The 20,849-nt window shown below is 39.2% G+C and overlaps 1 protein-coding gene across 6 annotated transcripts in view; it reads left to right on the forward strand.

The window, feature by feature from the left end:
• Inpp4b (inositol polyphosphate-4-phosphatase type II B) overlaps positions 1-20,849 on the forward strand; it is a 751,408-nt gene that overhangs the window by 489,889 nt on the left and 240,670 nt on the right. For 3 of the 6 annotated variants that reach the window (XM_021220101.2, XM_029532468.1, XM_029532469.1), the window contains exons 8-9: positions 1,484-1,534; positions 12,706-12,785. In XM_021220101.2, the coding sequence (XP_021075760.1) occupies positions 1,484-1,534; positions 12,706-12,785 (131 nt within the window). Of the gene's footprint in view, positions 1-1,483; positions 1,535-12,393; positions 12,552-12,705; positions 12,786-20,849 lie in introns of those variants that run through there. The other 3 variants (XM_029532470.1, XM_029532471.1, XM_021220100.1) reach the window with 3 other exon arrangements.

Here is a 20,849-nt window from a genome sequence, read left to right on the forward strand (position 1 = left end):
GTGTGTGTGTGTGTGTGTGTGTGTGTGTGTGTTTGCCATGGTCCCTAACAGCTCAATATTTACACAATTTTCCCATCTTCTGAGGGTAGCTAATGGCGCTCAGATAATGAGACTGAATAGTGAACTCAATAGTAACAATTGTGCAGCCACCAAGCCACCACACTCTTAGCAAGGGAATCTTCCACCATGTATTCTGAGCAGAGTATGGTTTATTAACTGTGTTACCTAATCTGTTAGGATATTTCCTGTCGTTGTGTGCACTGGTAAATAATTTATTGGTACAATGACCGAAAAATCACGCAGGCGGTAGAAGTGGGCCTGTCGTAAGAGATAACGATCCTAGAGCTGGAATCAAATGGGGTGCTCTGCTATACCTCATGAGTTTATCCAGAGACGGGAACTACTGAAGACCAGCAGGTCACAGAAGCTGCATGAAACCCCTTGATGCTGCTAGGGATATTATAACTGTCCTGTCCTCTGGGACCATTGCCCTGGTATACACAGGCATATCAGAACCTCCGGGACTCACAGGACTATCTTCCTAAAGAGATTTTGTTAGAATGACCTCACAGAAAGTTTTCCATAGCTTACTTGCAGTCCATTCATTTATCCCATCTCTCCCAGCCACCGCTTGCTCTCCAATTAAGTAAGGCTCACTTTGATATTTCTCTGTATCCATTCAATTGTTCTACCTTATCTTTATTTCAAACTGTTATACCAGTCTTATTTCATCTCCCTTCCTTTTTAATCTCTCTCCCTCTTTCTCATTTGGAATACTTTGTTTTTAGGAAAACTAGGCTCAGTAGCTACATATTAATTCCAGAAAAATCCAGTAACAATATTGAGCACAAACAGTTTGAAAATGCTCCCATCACTCTAGTGGGAAACAGGGTAGATGACCACCAGTCGGTAAAGTGTATCTATCTAGTTAATTCAATCCTGCAGAATGCTCATGTGACAAGGTGATTCTGTTGACACATTTTGACCCTTTTCCCATCAAGTGAAACTTACTTTTCAAATTAATTCAGATGTCACTGTCCTATCCTATTGCCCCGAGTTTTCACAGGAACGGAATCTTCTATAAGGAGGCTGGGTCTTAGCTCTCATTCAGAGAGTAGTTATCCAGTATGCATGAAATTACTTTCTCTACACCAATTCTGTCACTCCCTTGTAATACTGAATATAAATTGAGTTTTGAGGAGATAAAAGATGGCTCACTTAAGTCCCAGATATCTGATTCTGACAAGAAGATGGGTGAAGATCAAGCAGCCCTGCCTACTGGGAAAGTCAGGAAACTTTAGAATTGTAAAAGGACAGGTTTATTGCACTGCAGTGGATATGGAGCGCAGTCTTTTTCATTGATGATTAACTCAGCTGTTTGAATTGCTATTAGATGAAGAAAACAGAAGGCCAAAACTTGCATGAAACTTCTCCCAACTTTCTATCCGGAAGTCACATAGGACATGTTTGTTTTTCTCCATAGATTCGAACCAGTGTCCTTCCGGAACACCAGGATCCCCCGCCAGAAGTTGCGGTAGGTGCTTCCTATATTTCCGAAGGTACACAGGTCATTTGTAAGTTAATGGTTTGCATTTTCTCTGACTTTCTGCCTACCTGCTAGCTGAAAACAAAACAAAACAAAACAATTAAGTTAGAAAAGTGTGACTATTTGAGGAGTCACCGGTCTTTGGTTGATGAGTTGAATAGAATTCATCTTTTATCTCAAAAGAGTTTTGTATTTACTTTAGATGGTGAGGGATGAGTAGGGACATTGTGCTTGCTACAGGTAGCTGAATTGCAAGTCTTAAGTCGGCACTTCTGGACTCTTAGAGGTTAGGGAAATTACACGTGTTGGCTTCAGCATCACAGAGAAAACAGCAGAGAACTGGTCAGGGCAGGGTGGTGCTTTCTGCCGTTAAAATGCTAGGACACAGATCTAGCAGCAGGCTACTATTTGTAGGAGTGAAACCCCACTGAAGTTTGCCTGAAACATATGAAGCATTGGGTCTGTAACCTGCAGAAGTTGAAAGAGAAAGAGAGTATGAGGGGTACTCATGTTTTCTGCTTAGACAAAGCTTGAGTTGGAGGTGGCAGAATTTGAAGAGACAGCCATGCAAGCAGAATCCCTGAGGCCTCTTCCCTCAGAAAGGAGTAGAATGAGTATAGCTGAAGCAACTGAAGGCCTATTTAGAAATCTTTCAGGGACCTGACAGCCTTCTTCCACTGAATGAGAGGAGCACAGGGCTATGTGCTATTCATTTCTTCTCACTGAAAGCAGCCACTTGGCGACACACCAAGGGAATATTTCAAAAGCACACACCGAAGTGAAAGCTAAGTGAGCAGAAAGCCAGTTCTCAGAGCACCTGCTAGTGCAGAAGGAGAAGGGAGGGGCTGTGGGGCTTTTCTTCTCTTTCATTTTTTCCAAGAACTTCTCGGAGGTGGCAAGATGAAAGACTTCCATGGATGAATTCAATCTTCACCATTGGCTTTCATCTTCTACCTCGAACCCATCTCAGACTTTCTAGTCTAGTGTTGGTGGGTTCTCAGATGACATGAGTAGTTTGTGCTTCAGTTTGCAATGTTCCCAGAAAGTTCTTTCCCCGATAGGGAAGATCCACAACCAGGGCATTGCTGAATCTGGGTGCTACTCTGTGCTTGCTTGTTCTTGCCTCTGGTTTACGATCACCATTCAACCAACAACACCCCCATCTTATAGACAAGGCTACAGAGACATGTTCTTATCAGACCTTTTAGGCATCCTTCATAAAACCCCAAATCCATTACTATAACCAATGCAGTGTTAATTAAAGAGTTTCATTTATTTACTGAAGTTCAAGGACTGAGTTGGTCTAATTTTCCATTCTAATCCCCAAGCTGTTCTTGTTCTCAATTCCCCACAGCTCTAGATCCAATAATATCTTTACTTAAATGTGTTAAGTTTTATTGATGTTTTTCCTACTTGTTGGGGAGCCATTTTATTTATTTGAAATGCTGAATTTCTGATTTAATTCTCTTCGGTCCTGTCTCCCCACCTTTTCCCTGGTCAGTCATGTCTCTGTAACTCCAGGCCCTGCAGGAAGTTTAACATGTTGATTCCCATTTTACAGCTCAGGCTATGACATAAAAGTAAGGGACAGGGGCTGCCAAGGTCAGAGCAGGGTCCTGTTTGCTGGTTTTTACACTTGTCAGAGTCCTCATTGAGACTAACACAGAAGTGGCCGCTGTCCGGTGGAGGTGATTCAGAGACCCACACTTCCCTATGGCTATGTCAGCTATGGCTCAGGGTCAGCCACTTAACTGTCCTATCCCACTCCTACCTTGAACTCTTATTGCTGAAATTCACTCTAAACATGTGGCTGCAGATGAACCCCATTCTGTGCCACTGCTTGACCCACTCAATCTCCTATGCACTTACTATGCACTTACTAAATCATCAATCTCCTATGCACTTACTATGCACTTACCATGTCACATCAAAGTCCCACAGGCACTTTCACTGGTGTGTCCTCTCTTAGCTCAGCTTTCTCTGGACTATCCCTTCGTACAGGACCCAATGACACTTAACATTAGATTGCCCATGATTCCCAATGGAGAGCTTCCTGGAGGATGGTAGTTTTGATATCTCTGGTCTTTACAATTGATCCATTTGATTAGGACAAAACTCTTCTAGCCTTGGACATATACATATTTTCTTGGGAAAAATTAGGGAATAGCCCTAGCTCCTAGGACTGAAACTCCAGCCTTTCCTATTAGAAGCCTACATTTTTGCTAATGGGACATCTCTGAGTGAATGCTTGGCCAGTTCTGGTAAACCCTCTTCCCTTTCAGGATTTTTCTGAAAGTCCCCAGTACATGAGGGAGACTCTCTGTACTTAAGATGGGGTGCATTTGATAGTTTTGATATTATATTTATATTCTTTGGTAAAGACTCAGCTAAAATTCCTGGTCCCAAATAAAAGTCTTATTTGGGATTCTGTGACATGGATGTTGTACCAGTCAGTAAGCCATTTGTTGAATAAATTGATAAACTGACCTAAAGTAATTGGTTAGGTTTTATTTTATTTATCTTGAAAATGGTTCCCAGTGCTGTTAGCACAAAAAAATGACTTTAAACACCAGACTATCCATTTCTCTGCTTCCTTTCATAGGGTGTTGTGCAATCTGACCACATTGGTTATCATATTCCTCATCTTCCTGCTTGGAAGAATAAGGTGCCAAATTTTAGGTCACAATGCTCTTTCAGTTTTAGAAAGCAAACTACCTGCAAAGTCTTGCTCAGATTTCTTCATTTTATGTGTCTCTGAGAGGAACTGAGTCCTTAAAGGAGAGTCCAGAAAAAGTATCTCCTTAAAACCAACAAAAACATTACCAGTAATGAAAATGTGGGTATTAGGTTTCTGTAATCTTTCCACACTCCTAGACACTGGACTTATGGCAAAACATGACTTCTTGACTTTTCTCAGCCCAATACTTATAGTTTTATATCACGATTATTTATTAAAATACCAAAGTGGAATCCATTTTGGTCTACATTGCTTTTAGAGCCATAAGAGAACAAATTATAGACAAAACAGAAGACTCTAGAAATGGCCGTACTAATATAGAAAATCTAATGTGTTTTATGACATGAGCCCTCAAGAAAATCGCCTAATGTAACTGCTGAACCAATCCCACACACAGGAAGAATGGGTTTAAATAAGGAGGAGTCAACATAGCTTGAGTTCCTGACAGACTGAGTTATGTTATTCTGTACAGTGAAAATTTAACACACATTTAATACATATCCCACCAATCTTCAAGATATTTCTTTGAATGCTACAAAATTGTCTAAGCATTTAAGTTATTGGTCAAGAAGACAGTGCCCATGGTGACTCTGTCCTTACTATGTACTGAGAACACGTATTCCAACATGAGCTAAAACCTTTAAGTGTAATTCCTACTATTATGCTCCATTCATTTCTGAGCACACTTAGGCAACATTTACTGGATGTATCCAAGCATTTTCCTGACGGCTTAGTCAAATAGATACCAATTTGTATCCTTAAACCTTCTGGACTATATTCATAACAAACATGTAATTCATTAGCAAAAAACCTAGCATAAAGTACTGTTTAGTTTTGAGGCTATTCATAAACTCTTAATAATCTCAATGATGCTGTTTTGAGTATTAACAGTTCTTACAATGGGGTGGGACATATTTCTTATGGTTGACAGTGAAGAAAAAATGCCCAGGCTATAAAATTGTCTTATTCTCTAATTATATATCTATATATGTATGTTTGTGTATATCATATATGTATAAACATACATGTTTATAACAGTTGTATATCAACTTCTGCTTTTCAAAGGCCTTCAAAATTTATACCAACAATTCTGTATATGACTTTGTAAGAATAGGTCAAAGTATCATTTATAAGCACATTTAATCTGCAATATACCAGTGTCCAGTCAAAATGAAATGAGTAACATAAGTCATTTAAAAATGTCCAATAGCCATATTTTAAACATTTCAAAGAAACAGACTAAATTATATTTTTATTTAACTCACTATAAGTAATATATTTTTAAAATATGTTCAGTATGAAAGTTGTAGTCAGTGCTCCCTTTCTTCACGGTAAGTCTTCTAAACCAGGTGGACATTTAAATTATGGATCCCTCCACTTGGTGTAGTCACATTTAAGCTATTAAAGTAGTAGATAACCCCTTTGAGAGAAACAGCTCTGTGTAGCACTTGGAATAGCCATTGAGTGAAGACTTTGTGAGATGAGCTTCCTGGTGGAGATTTGACAGTCGTGGTACCTAGGCTGTGTTCCTTAGTAGTGAACGGTGGAGCCATTGTGGACATATAGCATACAGTTTCAAGTCTAATGAGCTTTCTGTCTATCTACAACATGTTCCAAGTCCCTACAATGCACTGAAGAATAAACTTTTGGTCTCACATTCCCTGTGATGAGATTTCAGGAATAACCACTGATAACCTCTTTTTATATTCTGGTTATTACTCTCCAACCAGATGAGTGATTGAAATGATATGCTGTATGTTTTAATGATCATGTTCCCCAGGCTGATACTTGTGAGTGTTGTATTGTTGTGATCAGGGAAGGAAGGTCAGAGTTATAAGCTGTGCAAACAAAAGATCTATCAGGATAGGAATTACCATCTGTGCTGGAAACTTGGCACAACATACTGTGGATAAAAAGATGCTTGGCAGAGAATCAAGAGACTAGAATTCCAGTGTTACAGGATATTGGATATTTGGACCTGTTTCTAGTTAGGGTGTGGCACAGCCACTAGCACACAGCTTTAACCCCTGTGGCTAGGATACAGACATGCTCTTTGTACTTATCTTTAATTTCAAACAATGAAGGTAAAGTTAGTTTGTAGAAAGAAGCACTCATGTTTGGAAATGCTGTCTAATGGAGTGTCAGACAAAGTGACGAATCAGAGAAAGATTTGACAAAATAGGATGTTCCCAACTCTCAGAAGAAGAGAAAAGAAAGGGAAGAAACTTATGGAAAAGACAGGGTAGAGGAAGAAGATAATATAGTCCAAGCATACAGTAGAGTTTGTGGAGACTGTACAGTAGAGTGGAGAGGGAGAGCAGAGCAACCCAGATAGGGAGATGGAGGCAGTGTTACCGGGCGAGTTTTACAGAGTTGAAGAGAGAACAAGTTAGACACAGTTAAAGATGGAATGAGCAAGGGAATGAGAAGAAGTCAGAAGATTAGAAAAGATTGCCAGAGTTAGTTTTGAGTACACACAGAGCAGCAATTCAGAGGCTGAGAGGAGCCAGATCAAGTCAGTAAGTGTGGAGAGGAGTTTGAGGCAGAACACCTGAGTTGAGCCAGCCAGCCTGAGCTGAGAAAGAACAAGAAATAGTAAGCTTATTCAGCAGCAAATCTCAGAAGCCTAGATTAGATTGTACCGAGGCTAGAAGCTTGCAGGACTAAGCCTAGGTTACCAGATGGAGGCAATAACCCTCCGAGACAGCAATTACAGAGACTAAGTACTTTTACATTCTAACCTGGTCCAATATGGCTTCCTGAATGTTATCTGTTGCGGCTGTGTACAGGACACATCATTCTTATGGACTTCTTCAGCTCTTCACCCTGATTACACACAGTTTTGTCAATGAGTTGGACCTTCTTGTAAATACCTTACATATCCTAAAACAAATCTGAGCAAATTTGAATCATAGGAAATATCTTCTCAACAGCAGTAACTGCATAAGACTTCATATCCTTTATATCTTCTTTTTTAAAATCTTATTTAGATTTCCTTCTGAATCAAACTTTTTCTTTTGAATATGCATATTTTTCTTTTCGTACTGCAAATATTTTTCAACTAAATAATAATAATCCTTTTACTCTTCCTCTTCTTTCCTTGTCCTACCCACTTCTCCCCTTCCTCTTTCTCCAGGTCTTCTCTCTCTCCTCCCCCTTCCTACCTCTCCCCCTTCTTCCCTTTTAATTCCCCTATGCCTCTTCTTTTTCCTCTCCTTCAAATACTCTAGCTTTTCATAGAATTTTAGATGGGCAGAAGACCCATCTAAAGGTCTAAGGCCCCAGACCCATGGGTGCAATATCTTGAGCCCTGTGTTAGTGTCAATAATGCGCTGTCTGCTTCCCTCACTGAGCTACTCATGGTTTGTGCTGATCACTTTATGCTCAAAATGATGCTCTGCATCCTTATTGTTGTGCATTGTGTACTGATTTCCCTGCTCTCTGTGGGTATTCAGATCTTAGAAAGAGAGAAAATTGATTTTGCTCTAACTCATTCTCTTCCAATGTGTCCAGTGAGTGTTCACATAGGTGGATGTTTTGTTCTCTAATTTGGAGTTGGGGATTGGATAAATCCTATGTTGATTTATATCGAGGTGAAATAAACACAAATAACAATATTAGAAAAATAGAATGTAACTGTATTGGCAGTTATCCTGTTTGGTATTACAATGTAAAACCATAATATACTATTATGAATAAATAGAACCCTAGGAAACATCATGGAAGAGGGGGCAGGAAGACTGTGAAGAGCCGGAGGACCACCAATTCTGTTCTGTAGATGCCTGTCTTAAAAATGTTCCCTGGAGAAGACTTGAGCAATGACAGATCACCAATCTTGCTAATATGACGTCTCACAGGCTATCACCCCTAGTCAGAGAACTACAGACAACTAATGACTGTTCCTGCTAGAGAGTTAGACTTTTACAAGGATGGGCTTTCTAATTGGAGGTCCAGTGCAAAGTGGTCAACCCTGAAACCATATGCACAGAAACCACAAAAATAAAAAAATAAGCTCAGCAAACACACACACACAGACACACACACACATACACGCACGCACACACAGGCACACACAGTTATATACCGTATCCATGTATTTGCCCATATATTAAATATAAAATACATAATAGTAAATACGTATGGAAATTGTAACTTTATGGCTAATAAGACTACCATAATATCATGCCATATATACTTTGCTTTACTCTAAAGTCATCCAGACCAGATCTACACGATTTCAAAATGTCAGTAAAACAAGATTAGAAAGTTAGTGGCCTTGTGAAATTTACTATCTGTTTTAGATATATTCTCTTGTTTGGTGTAATAACAGATCATGAATATTATACATATATATACATATATAAACAAATATAACTCTGTATCACTATAATTTTGCATTAGCATTATGTGGTTTCCCCTCTTCATGGGTATTCATGTATGTGTATGCATATAGATACATACATACATATATACATACATACATATATACATACATACATATATACATTCATACATTTATACATACATATGTGCAACGATAAAGAAGCTATCAGTTCTAGTTTGGGGATAGAGAGATTAGAAGATGGGGGCATGGAGTCTGGGGGAGGAGAGCGAAGGGGAAAGTGATTTTATATCCTAATTAGAATGTAAATAGAGAAAGAAAAATAACCAAAAATGGGAATTTAGGTATTCCATTTAATCCAACATGGATTCCCTAGATAAAATTAGGTTTTGAATAAAATAAACTTTTGTAACTGAAAACCTGATTTCATTTGGCCGGCATGCTATCAGGCCATTAGCAATACTAAGATTCAATGTGCCTTATTTGGGGAAGCTCTGACAGCGTCCTCTGAGATAAAGCCTGGGCTGACGGTTGCAGTGGGACTGCTTGTCTCAGGGTTATTGTCCCTGGCACTCTGTGTACATGCCCTCTGTTTCTATTGGGCTGTCTCTGACACTGATCAGTCAAAGGGCTGCTTGTGAAGGGGCTCCTGGTCCAGCAGATAGAGACAGTCAGTGGTCGTGGTCACCAAGCTTGCTTGCAGCTGTGCCTTATGGCGTGTCCATAGCTCATGCCTAAAAATAGCCATTCCACCTGTCTGTCCATCTGGCTGAAGAATTCCAGTCTGGGACGATTGCTACTTTATAGTTAAAAGACCATCATGTTATTATGTTTGCTTTATTCTACATTCCTCCAGACGTACATGATTTCCAAGGGTACATTGAACAAGCTTAGAAAGTTAGGGGACTTGTGAAATTTATAATGTTAAGAATTTTGTTATAAAGTGAATAATGAATGGAATAGAATATAAGAATTTAAGTTAAAACCACTAATTATCAGTGAAAGATAAAATGAAACATATAATCAATACATATACACATAATAAATATAATTATAAAATATTTATATATTGTGCCCAATTTCAAAACACACACACACACACACACACACTCAAGTTTTTTTGTTTTTTTGTTTTTTTTTTTCGAGACAGGGTTTCTCTGTGTAGCCCTGGCTGTCCTGGAACTCACTTTGTAGACCAGGCTGGCCTTGAACTCAGAAATCCGCCTGCCTCTACCTCCCAAGTGCTGGGATTAAAGGCGTGTGCCACCACCGCTCAACCACATTCAAGTTTATAACATGCTCTAGAGAGATGGCTAAATAGATAAGAAAACCTGTTATTCTTTCAGAGGACCTAGGTTTAGTTTCCAACTTCCACATGGCAGCTCACAACTGCTTGTAACTCTAGTTCCATGGAATTTCACATTTTTTGTTTCTGTGGGCACCTGCACTCACTGCATTTGGGAAATGTATATACCCATTCCCCAAAACACATATGCATAATTTAAAAATCATAACAAAATGTATATTTACAAAGATTTAAATTGCAAATTGGTGGAATGACATTTTGCTATATAATCCATATGGGATGGTTTTCATTTATTCTCATTTTTGTGAGTTACAGTGATGTATAAATAATTGCAGAATGAGCTTGTCTCCTTCATGAATTAAAATAACTTTATCTGGGTGTCGCGGTTGGTACGCGACTATTCTTAGGAGGCTGAGACAGGAGGATAACTGTACATTCAAAGCTATCCTATGCTATTCAGTGAGTTCTATTTGATTCATGGAGATGTCTGAAAAACAAATAAATGAGTCACTTCCTTGAAAGCGGGGGGTCCATCAGTGTCAGTTAACATTTTGTTCTTGTGTCTAGTGTATATTCAGTAGGGAGAGATAAGAGAAAATAAGTGTCTTTGTCGAACTTGAAATCTCAACTATTTGTGGAGGTTTAAGATAAGCCATTTAAATATGTCAGCTCCTGTTCAATACAAATGGAGGAAAATAAGCGATGAATAGAGGGCCACAGAGAGTATCAGCGCCCGCTCCAGGGGCTCTCTGTGGGAGAAGTTGGTGCCTAGGGCTTGCTGAATCCTCTGCCCTTCTTAACAGTCCTCAGGCTCTGTGTTGAAAAGTCCCTGCGTTGGTTTTCAGCTTCGGTTCACTCTTATTTCCTTGCTCCTTACTTGCTTTGGTTTCACCCAGTGTTTTTCCCTAACAGTATGAGCTCAGAATTTCCAGGTCTTGGTGACTTGGTGCGTGTTATGAAATATAATGCAGTGATATAAATGCGGTGGGAGTGAGGAGTACCTGGCTGGCCGATGTTGAGGTGTCTCCCTGAGACAGACCTAGTATATACATTGTAGGGGAAGAGAGCAGGGACCTGGAAAGGGGTAGAGATGGGGGGGGGGCGGGGAGGAGAAAAAGAGGAGGAGAGGCTGGCTGGGAATACATAGGGAGAGAGAGAAAAGGAGGGAGGGAGAAGACAGGGAGAGGGACCAGGGGAGAGGGAGGGGCAGAGGAGGGAGAGGAGGGAGAGAAGGGAGGAAGGGGTTGTGGTATCAAGCAGTCCTCCTTATATGCTGCCACTGCTGTACCTGGCTGGCACCTAGTGGGTGGCAGGCAGTGATGATGACTCAAGCTGTTGCTAGGTAGCTGTTGAGCAGAACATGGCAGAATTGTTTGTAAGCCAATAGCGCATATACAAGTGTTTTGAACTTCCAGCTTTTCTAGTTGGTGCTAACATTATTAGAGTTGTCTACAATTTCAAAGCCAAGTTGTATTTTCAGATGTCTGTCTTTATGCCTTTTTTGTACCTGTTTCTCTAAGGTAGCGTTTTCAAAAGAGATTTACATTTTTTACCTGGGGTTTGAAAGATGACTGAGGACTTTGCACAGGGCCTGGTCTTGGTTCCCAGCATGCACAGGGCAGCTCACAACTGTAACTCTCTTCCCAGGGACTATTGTTCCTTCTCCTGGTCTCCTTGCTCACCCCATGACATGAAAGCATGACATAACAGCCCACACACCTACACATTCCAAAAGAAAAAAATCTAACCTGGATTTCAAGTTTTCAGCAATCTCTCAGTACACACACACACACACACACACACACACACACACACACACACACACAGCCTCTTTTTTATATGTAGAATGATTTTTTTACTTTCTTATGGAAGCATTCAACTGGTCTCAGGCATTCAGACAGAGTCTGGAACAGAGCTGTCCCAAGAGGAAGTCTGATAGAAGCACTGCTGTTCTGTTGTGGGGACAGCACAGGCTGCCCTTTATCAATGGCTAGGTGATGATAAGGCTTGATAATTTTATGTTTAGCCATTGCCCTCAAGAAAAGTGAGAAATATGACTTATGGTATTTATGCCATAATGTCCCATTCAAATCAGAAGCAGCCAGGAGCAGTGAAAAGATTTAACCCTGAGACAGAAAGGACCAGTTTGCAGTTTTACTCTTTATATAGAGTTGAAGAGCAGATGCCCAATACTGACTGGTAAACGTGACACCTGGTTGTGAGATGTTTAAAATCTAATTTTAGAAAATATAACAGAAGTGCTGTTTATTTCTGCGGGTGGGTGGAAATTGTCCTACGCTGCTAAATAACAACAAAGGGAAGCAAAGCTTCTAAATGCTTCTGTGATGGAGAGAAATATTGTCTTTCTATTTATAACTCTCACAGAGCCCAGTGTAAAAATAGCTCCAAGAGGCAGATTTTCTCATGTCTTGACACAGAGTTGCTGTTGCCAGTGATTTGAGGAACATCCTGCCGAATACTGAATGTTTAGCACCCTCTTTGACACCAGTTTTCTTCTGGGGAGGAAATTAGAGTTAACAGTAAAGTCCTGACTGCTGGGTCTTACTTCTTGTTACTTTCCAGGTGGTCAATATCTGTCTTCCACAGAGCTGCTATTTTGGTATTGTCCTTCTATCATTGAAATATTTGGGTGCTAATTGATTCAGTATTTCGTTCTTTTCATAATGAATTCTGTGTAATTGGTGTGAGAGCCACCACAAGAAACTTAGGAAGAATCCCAGGAATTGATGGAAAACGTTCTTTCTTATTTTCAGAGAAGCTTCCTGGGCTGTGCCAGTTTTAAAGTTGGGGAGCTGCTGAAGTCCAAGGAGCAGCTGCTGTCTCTGAGCCTGAGGTGAGTCTCTCTGTTTGCACGTTGGTTAGTTAACACCCAGGTGTGGCCACCGCACCCAGAGTTCTCCCAGGCAGAGGGCTAGAGACCCAGTAGAGGAAAGCAACTCCAGTTCCCCCATCAGAATTGCTGCCAGCTGCAGAACTATTAGTCTGTGTGGGAAAAGAAGCACGGAGGGAGTAAAATGATAACATTCTTTAAAAGAAAGCAAATGCAAACTATGATCATGCTATTAAATAATTTCCTCTAATATGAATGTCCCTGTATTAACGAGTAAGTTTTATGATTGAAATAAGTTTGGTATAATGTAGTACCTTCTGGTAGGAAAAGTGAGCTGACTTTCACAGTGTCCTACCTGCAATGCTAAGCCTAAAATACTGATAAATTAAAGCAGACCAGTAGATCCTAACTCATTCTGAGCATAATTTATTTTGATATCAGAGATGTATGCAGTCTTAAAAGGTCGTAGAGTATATTTACACTAGGAACAATACAGAATGAGTATTTCTTTTTAAAATGACAATAAAGACACACATACACTCACAATCACACATATTTATAGTTTTCTTCTTTTCCCAAAGAACCACTTGGAGCCAACACTTTATTTCATTAAATTTAAGTAATTTTCATTCAATGAATTTCCTTACGTATTCTGTGTCTCTTGGTGGAATTTGTATTCATATGTTTTTCTTACTTTAGTTCCCCGATCCTGATGTGTCTGGTTTTGATTAGGAAATATATAATTATACTAATACATATTTTTCAGGAAGCAAAGTATGACCTCTGATAAGGCTGCTGCAGTCTCTCTAGCTTCTGTCAGAGAAAACCATGCTTGGATTACCCACAGCTTTCTGGTGCAATTGAGGAACATGTCATTCCTCATCTTATGCTCTCTCTCTCTCTCTCTCTCTCTCTCTCTCTCTCTCTCTCTCTCTCTCTCTCTCTCTCTCTCTCTCTCTCTCTCTCTCCTCTCTCTCTCTCTCTCGCATCTTCAATATATTATATACTAGTATACATTATATTCACTTGAAGGGATGAAACAGAGGACAGCCTGAGGACAGCCCCTACCCACATAGCCTTGGCCGACTTTGGAACTTGCTCTGCAAACCAGGCTAGCACTCAGACTTGCCTGCAGCCTCCTGCTTTTCCTCTTAAGGGATGGGATTAAGAAGTCTTCAGTGCAACCAAAGCTAGTGAACATATAGGCTGCCTTAGAGAATATGTAAGGACGGTCAAATTTAAAATGCTAAGGAGAAAAACCACAATGCAAAATCTTTAGAATTACATGAAAAAGGAGTCCCTTACCATTTTGATCGAAATGTCTGATTCCTAGCCATTTAATTGTGATTGTATAAAAAATATTAAATGCAACAGAAAGAATTATTTTCTAGAAAAATATTAATTTTCAAACTAATTTTGAATGGCCAGCTTTTTTCACCTTGTTTTTTGTCCTATTCATGGGATTCCTTCACTATGAGCCAGTTAGATTATACCCTACCGTAACCTGTGTATTTTTCTCACAACATCTAATTGTTCCGTTTGTTTTTATGATATGATTCATCTTCTTTTGATGTACCGTCTCTGGGATTCTGAGTTGGAAGATCATTAGGTCAGGCTTAAGAAACATTCTTTGTTGTTGTTTTCCTTTGCTTTTTATATTTATTTGCACTGATTATTTATGACTTTCCTTCTTTCAATACTCCAGCTATTGCTTTTAAACAATAGAATGAAACACTTGACCAGGAATAGAGACATGTTTGCAGACATCCTTCCAGGTTGCTGATGTTTCATGGTACTGTTTGTTTCACTTCCTCAAACCTGAAGGTTCTGACTGTGGTTTTTCTAGCTCTTTGGGAACTAACGGGTAATTTAAATTCTACAACTCCATCTAACTCACTACAGGAGGAGCCTGTGTTCAGAGTGGCTTCTCTTCCATGTTCTTAGAGCTGGATGTCAAGTACATTGTTGTTTTTCTTACTGAAACCTTAAAGAAGAAATATGCATATAATTTATAGATTTAGTCTCAAATTTCATTTGTATATCTTTTAAGTTGTAGAGTAATATTGTATATATATTTGGGAAAAGACCTCTGATATATAAGCTGGTTCCTATGTATATGTCTTTTTAATTTACATAGTACAGGGTCACCGGTTTGGAGTGTTCCAGCTTTCCAAATGGACTTGGTGTCTTTATTTAATATTGACCTCTATACTATTTTGTTAAATTGACTTGGTTTTGCTTGTTTACGAGTTCCATCTCCCTGACTTCTTCAGTATGCTAATTCTGTTTTCTGATGGTGTTTTCCAGTTTGATGCTGTGCAGTTCTGATTTCTGTACATCATATGATTGAAGTAGAATTGTTTTATAACCGATTACAATTTTAATTTTGGCAGATATTGAATGATCCTATTTTAGTGACCAAAGCTATAAGAGAGCACACCTGGGACACAGAGTGGAGTGCTTTGTGCTGAGAATGTATTGGGCGTGGCTCATTGATCCTTATCAAATTAACCTATGATGTTCTTTAATCCATTCCATTAATCAAATAGACATGGAAAACAATTTATTTAGCATTTTTGTAAAGTTACAATGTCCAAATAAGAGGAAGTTGACCTGAGTCCACGCCCTTCTGATTGGAAAGCTATTGATTTCAAAGATGGACTCTTTTCAACAAGAGACAACTGAGACCCAAGATTAAATGTCACATGTCATACACTTGGTGACTGAGTGGTAGCAAGGGCTTGAATACAGGGCTGTCTTTTCAATGATTTACACCTGTCTGATTTCCTCACAGTACCTAGATTTACACTAGGGAGTAAGTAGATGAATATTGGCATGCTCTGGGGAATTAGGATATGTTACCCCATGGTGGCAGAAAATGGGATCCAACTGTTAGTTCAAAAGACTGAGGGGAATATATGATATCTGTTCTAAGCAGCCTCAGAAACATGTGTCCATCGAGCAACTCAACACCGTTTGCTATCCAGGTACCTGACAGTCATATGCTTTTCTAGTTTGTCCCAAACCCTTGAAGCAGAGCTCAGGAATACTGTAGTATTTTCTACTGTGTGATAACAGAATGGAAAAATTTCAAAGATTTTATACTGAGTGGGGCTGGCAGTTAAGAGAACAATTCATTGTTCTTGACATACTTATGCAACCACAATGGAAAACAACAACTACATGAAGCAATCAAAGAGGTAGAGCTTTTCTGCTAGGAAATTCACAGAGGGAGGGAGAAAGAAGGGAGTGTTTCAAACTCCCCTGCACTTTGTTCAGTTTCCTATGTGCTTCCATTCAGTATGTATTTAGTCAGCAAACACTAGGATTCTTTTTACATACCACTAGCAGTGTTCAGAAAATCACAGCAATAACCATTTTGTAGTTGATTATATTGATAACATGTTTAATGAGTATTTATTAAGCATACATAGTACATGCAAGCACTGTGTTTGATACTAATAATGCACCAGCTTATTTAATTCATGCACCACTGTTTCTGATTGACATCTACTTGACTGAGAGCCCATGGCTTCTGGGTATATAAGAAGAAGAGAACTCAATTCATTCCTCACATTATTGTTTCTATTTTGCTGCCTTGTAGGAAAGCCACAGCCTCAGTAGAGTCCTTACTTATTTCTCTGCCATCTACTCTATTCTTAGGGGCCTTAATTTCTTGATGTTACATCTTAAAGTTCAATTTTGTATGCCTGAAACAAAGCTGGACTTCAGTAAATGGATATTGTTTGGAAATTTCATTTATGATATTGGGTTTCTGAAAAAAATTTTAATCACTTTATGTAAGACAAGTAGCAAGGATTTACTCCTAGCTAAATATGTGTAAGTCGGAAACTATGATAATCTAAGCATAAGATCGCCTGTATGCTGTTGTTGGCAAGTGAAATGCCCTTCATAGGCGCATGTGTTTCAACTTTTGCTCCTCAGTCCCTGGAGCTGTTTTGGACTGCTGTGTAGGCTTTATGAGGTGGAGCCCTGCTGGAAGGATATGGGTCACAAGGGGAGGATCTTAAATTTTCATAGCCAGACTCATTTCCTATCCGCCCTCTGCTTCCTAACTCCAATGCTGGATAAACAGCCCTCTCCTATTCCTACTGTTATGCCTTCCCTGCTGTGATGGACAGAGCCCTTCAAATGTAAGCCAAAATTAACCTCTCCTCACTCACCTAGGTATCTGTCCAGGAATGAAAGATGTAACTTTCAGAGCAGTAGTGAGGCACGGATTGCAATCTCCTTGAGTAACTAAAAACCTGAGTTAAGATTTACATTTATTTCAGTGTAGACCACAGTACCTCCTTCATCCTTGATCTTATCATAGAAATGTTTAGTTCATCCTAACATCTCGCTACATCTGTTCGGCTTTCACATGGTTTGGGGAAATCCAAATTCCAGTCCTCACACTTACATAGTAAGAGTTTTCTCCACTCAGCCATCTCCCTGGGATCTGTTTTCTTTTGTTAGCCTTTCAATTAGTTCTCTTACTAGAATATAAATCACGATTACAACAGAACTATCCGCTGGTCCAACAAAATTAAATGTTATATATGTCTAAAGTATTTTCTGTCTTAAACAATATAAATTAACTGTTATCCAACAGTTTAGTAAAGAATAGAACATCTCTGGTTAATTTTAAAGGAGAATAATGCAGAATATTGTGGAATATGTCTACAGAGATGCAGATGACAGGGGTGGCGTGTCATTGTCAACAAAGTAACACTCACAGCACTCTTACCTGAGAACAGCACATCAGGATGCTGCCCGGGAAATGAGCAGGCAGGGATCAAGGATGAGTCAGCTTCGACGCCACGCCACCTCAGGGTGAGCAGAGAAATGAGCTTGCAGGAATAGGGATGAATCAGCAGCAGCCCCACAAGGTGAACCAGACAGAGGCTGGGCTTGGAAGTGGGCTGTCTCCAAAAGCACCGAGTCCACAGAGCCTCCACGTCCCCTGCTTACCTCTGACCTGCTTGCACAGACACACAATGTTTCGGCCGCAGCAGCTCAGGCACCTACACAGATCTCCACAGAGTAAGCTTCTTCAGTTTTTCTGTTATTTAATGTTCTAAAGGGCTGGATTGATGATAATTTTTCCTGTTTTATGGACATGCAAACAGATCATTAGCAACTTGATTCTCTAAATTCCCACAGCAGCTTCAGCAGGGAGACTGGATAATGTCTATCAAGGTCTTCCCAAAACCTGTGTGTTATCTTTCTTAGCAAGTGAGTTATCACTCAGTTATTTTGTAGACAGGAATCTTCCAACTGACACTTTCTGATCTTCTTGGATCCCTTTGGTGACAGGGTTCTCACGCTGGGTGTTCATCCCACTTGCGGATAGGCCGGCTATTAGAAACATATTCTACTTTGTACCAATTTTCAACTTGTAGCTCTGTAGATGAGTAGAAGTTCCCCTTTTCTATGGTGCTTTTGAAGGCATCTTATCTACCTTAAGTCTTCTTTTGTTTTTTATCCAAGAGCAAAGAGGTAGGACAAGGACTTGAGCTCAAGTCCTTTCCTTGTGACCACTCAAATCACCCCAGGCAGACTGCTTATTCTCTCTCTAATGTCTGTTAATTAAAGTAACAAAAGATTTCTTTTCTGTGGTTGGTGGATGGGTAAATTAATAATAAATGCAATAAGGTCCCAATCCCTACCTTGTACTAGGGAAAAACATTATAAATACCTTTCCCATTGCTTCTTGCTTTAAAGTTTCTTCAAACATTTATTAGTATTTTGTTTAGTTTACTTGAAATTATAACCTGCACAGTTCTCTAATCTGCCAATGGCAGAGGTGTGGACTTATCTTTAGATACATGTAAAATTTCAATGATCAAGAAATGGATTCTTACCTGAATCCTAAATCCTGGCTTTTATCCCTTTCACATCCTATCTGGCATATACCACATGGGAGGTCCCGCTCAGAGGACAGTGCAACCGTTTGAACCAGAGTGCCTCGGAAAAATAAATACAACCTTTTACTAATAATTTCAGGAGCATAGCATTGAAATCAAGACAGAAATTTGTAAATGTCACATGACCATAACTTATGCCTGGAATTTTTTAAAAATAATTTTTAATTTACTATTTAAATGTTTAAAAATAAATTTTAATTTATTGAAGCTTAAATATCCTTACATAACTTTCTCCTTTGATCTCCTTCTTCTAACCCTTCTTGATCTCCTTCTTCTAGCCTTCCTTATCTTTCCCCTAAGGGAGATAGCATCACTGGTCTCTAACATGAGCCATCTTCTAGTAGCTCTTGAAATTCTTTACATTTGTTATAAATTAGTGGAAAATGCAAAGCATGCAAGTATTATTCTGTGACAATAAAGAAACAGAATATTTAATTTAAAATTGCTCCTGAGCCTAAATCCTGGCTCTTCTATAGCCTTGCAAATGATTGAATACTCTGAGGCTAAATGACCTTGAAATTCTGGTTAACCTTCAGCTATCCATCAAGTTCTTTGACTATTGACATTTACCTCCACACCCAGCTATGCGGTACTGAGAGGTCTATCCAGAGCTTTGTGCACGCTAGGGCAACTACTATACGGGCTCCGTTTCCAGTCATAAGCTCAGTTTCATATCTGTGAGATATGGGTGCCAGTACCGTCTCTCTTACAGGGCTTGCTGTAAGGATCCCACAAACCACTAACATGACATGCTACAATAATGCCAAGACAGAGAAAGCTAATAATTATTTTAATATTTTTCTTTGCTGAGATCTTTGAACAGTTTTTTTCTTTTTAACAGGATTGGATTAGGCATTCTATAAATAGTTCAGCTGAAATAGGAGCTGATACAGGTTATTCTCAGCCATAAATTATTTGACTGAAAATAATATTATCATATCAATATGTTTCCTTACATTCATTAGGTTAGATTCTGCAGTTATATATTCTGTACTTTTCTTTATGTGTCTAATTCATTTTCATGACTTGCGGTAAGGCCATGGAAGCCAATCTGCACTTCCTTAGTTTTCATTGTTCCAAAGACGTGGGATTCATCAGTTCGAAAATTGGTTTAAAGTTCTCAGACACTGACAGGACAGCATATGCTTAGCATACATTTCAGTACTTACACAATTTGTACAGAAAACCCTGAAGTCTATTAAAATGTGAATCGCATGAAGTTACCCTCTGTACACAAGGACACACGTGCTTAAGAAGTATGGGAGCTAATTTACCTGTGAGCATCTTGTGCTAGACTTTCTCATACTTCCCAGAGTCATGTTCATCATTATTATCTGCTCTCCTGTTTCATTTACATCATCTCTGTACAAACAGCAGTGTTTGACTCACTAGAGACCTACCTGTTAACGGTATATATTCTTTGAGGAAAAGGAATTTGATGATAAAAATTGTTGAAGCTCTGATAATAAAAAGAGAAGAGAAGCAAGCTTTCCTCCTATATGGCTTCGCATCCTTACTAGCCCTCTGAGGTCCTTTGGGAAACTCAAAGGATGCATGTCACAGACAACTATATTTGAATTGACTAAGAGCCAATTTCTCCATGGAACATTTATTAACAACTTATTAGTCTCCAAGGCTCAAAAAATATACTTATGTAGTTTAGAAAACCCTGCTTCATAACAATAGTAACAAAAGAATTTCCCAAGAAAATAAGGAAGGTACTGTCTACCTTTACCTATGAGCTTTCTTTTATCCTAAGCACATTCTTAAGCACACATGTGAGGAGGCTAGACTTTATCAAATGGATAATTACTTTCAACTCGTGTCAAGTCTCTTTTCTCCCATTTTCCCACATAGGCTTAGAGGGCCCCATTGCATTTATACTCTCACTCCTGACTGTGTAGATCTCCACTTCTGCAAATCAAACAAAACCTGTGAGAAAAGACTTTCAAAGAGTTCGCTCACCCTTACTCAATTCTTTTATGTTTTTTATTATTTTTTGAGATTATAATATAATTACATCATTAACTCCTTCACTTTCCTCCTCCAAACCCTTTCACATTTCTTATCTCTTGCTTTCCTTCAAATTCATGGCCTCCTTTTCTTTAATTGTGTGTGTGTGTGTGTGTGTGTGTGT

Source organism: Mus pahari, chromosome 20, assembly GCF_900095145.1.
Source record: "Mus pahari chromosome 20, PAHARI_EIJ_v1.1, whole genome shotgun sequence".
In the NCBI taxonomy this organism is placed as follows: Eukaryota; Metazoa; Chordata; class Mammalia; order Rodentia; family Muridae; genus Mus; species Mus pahari.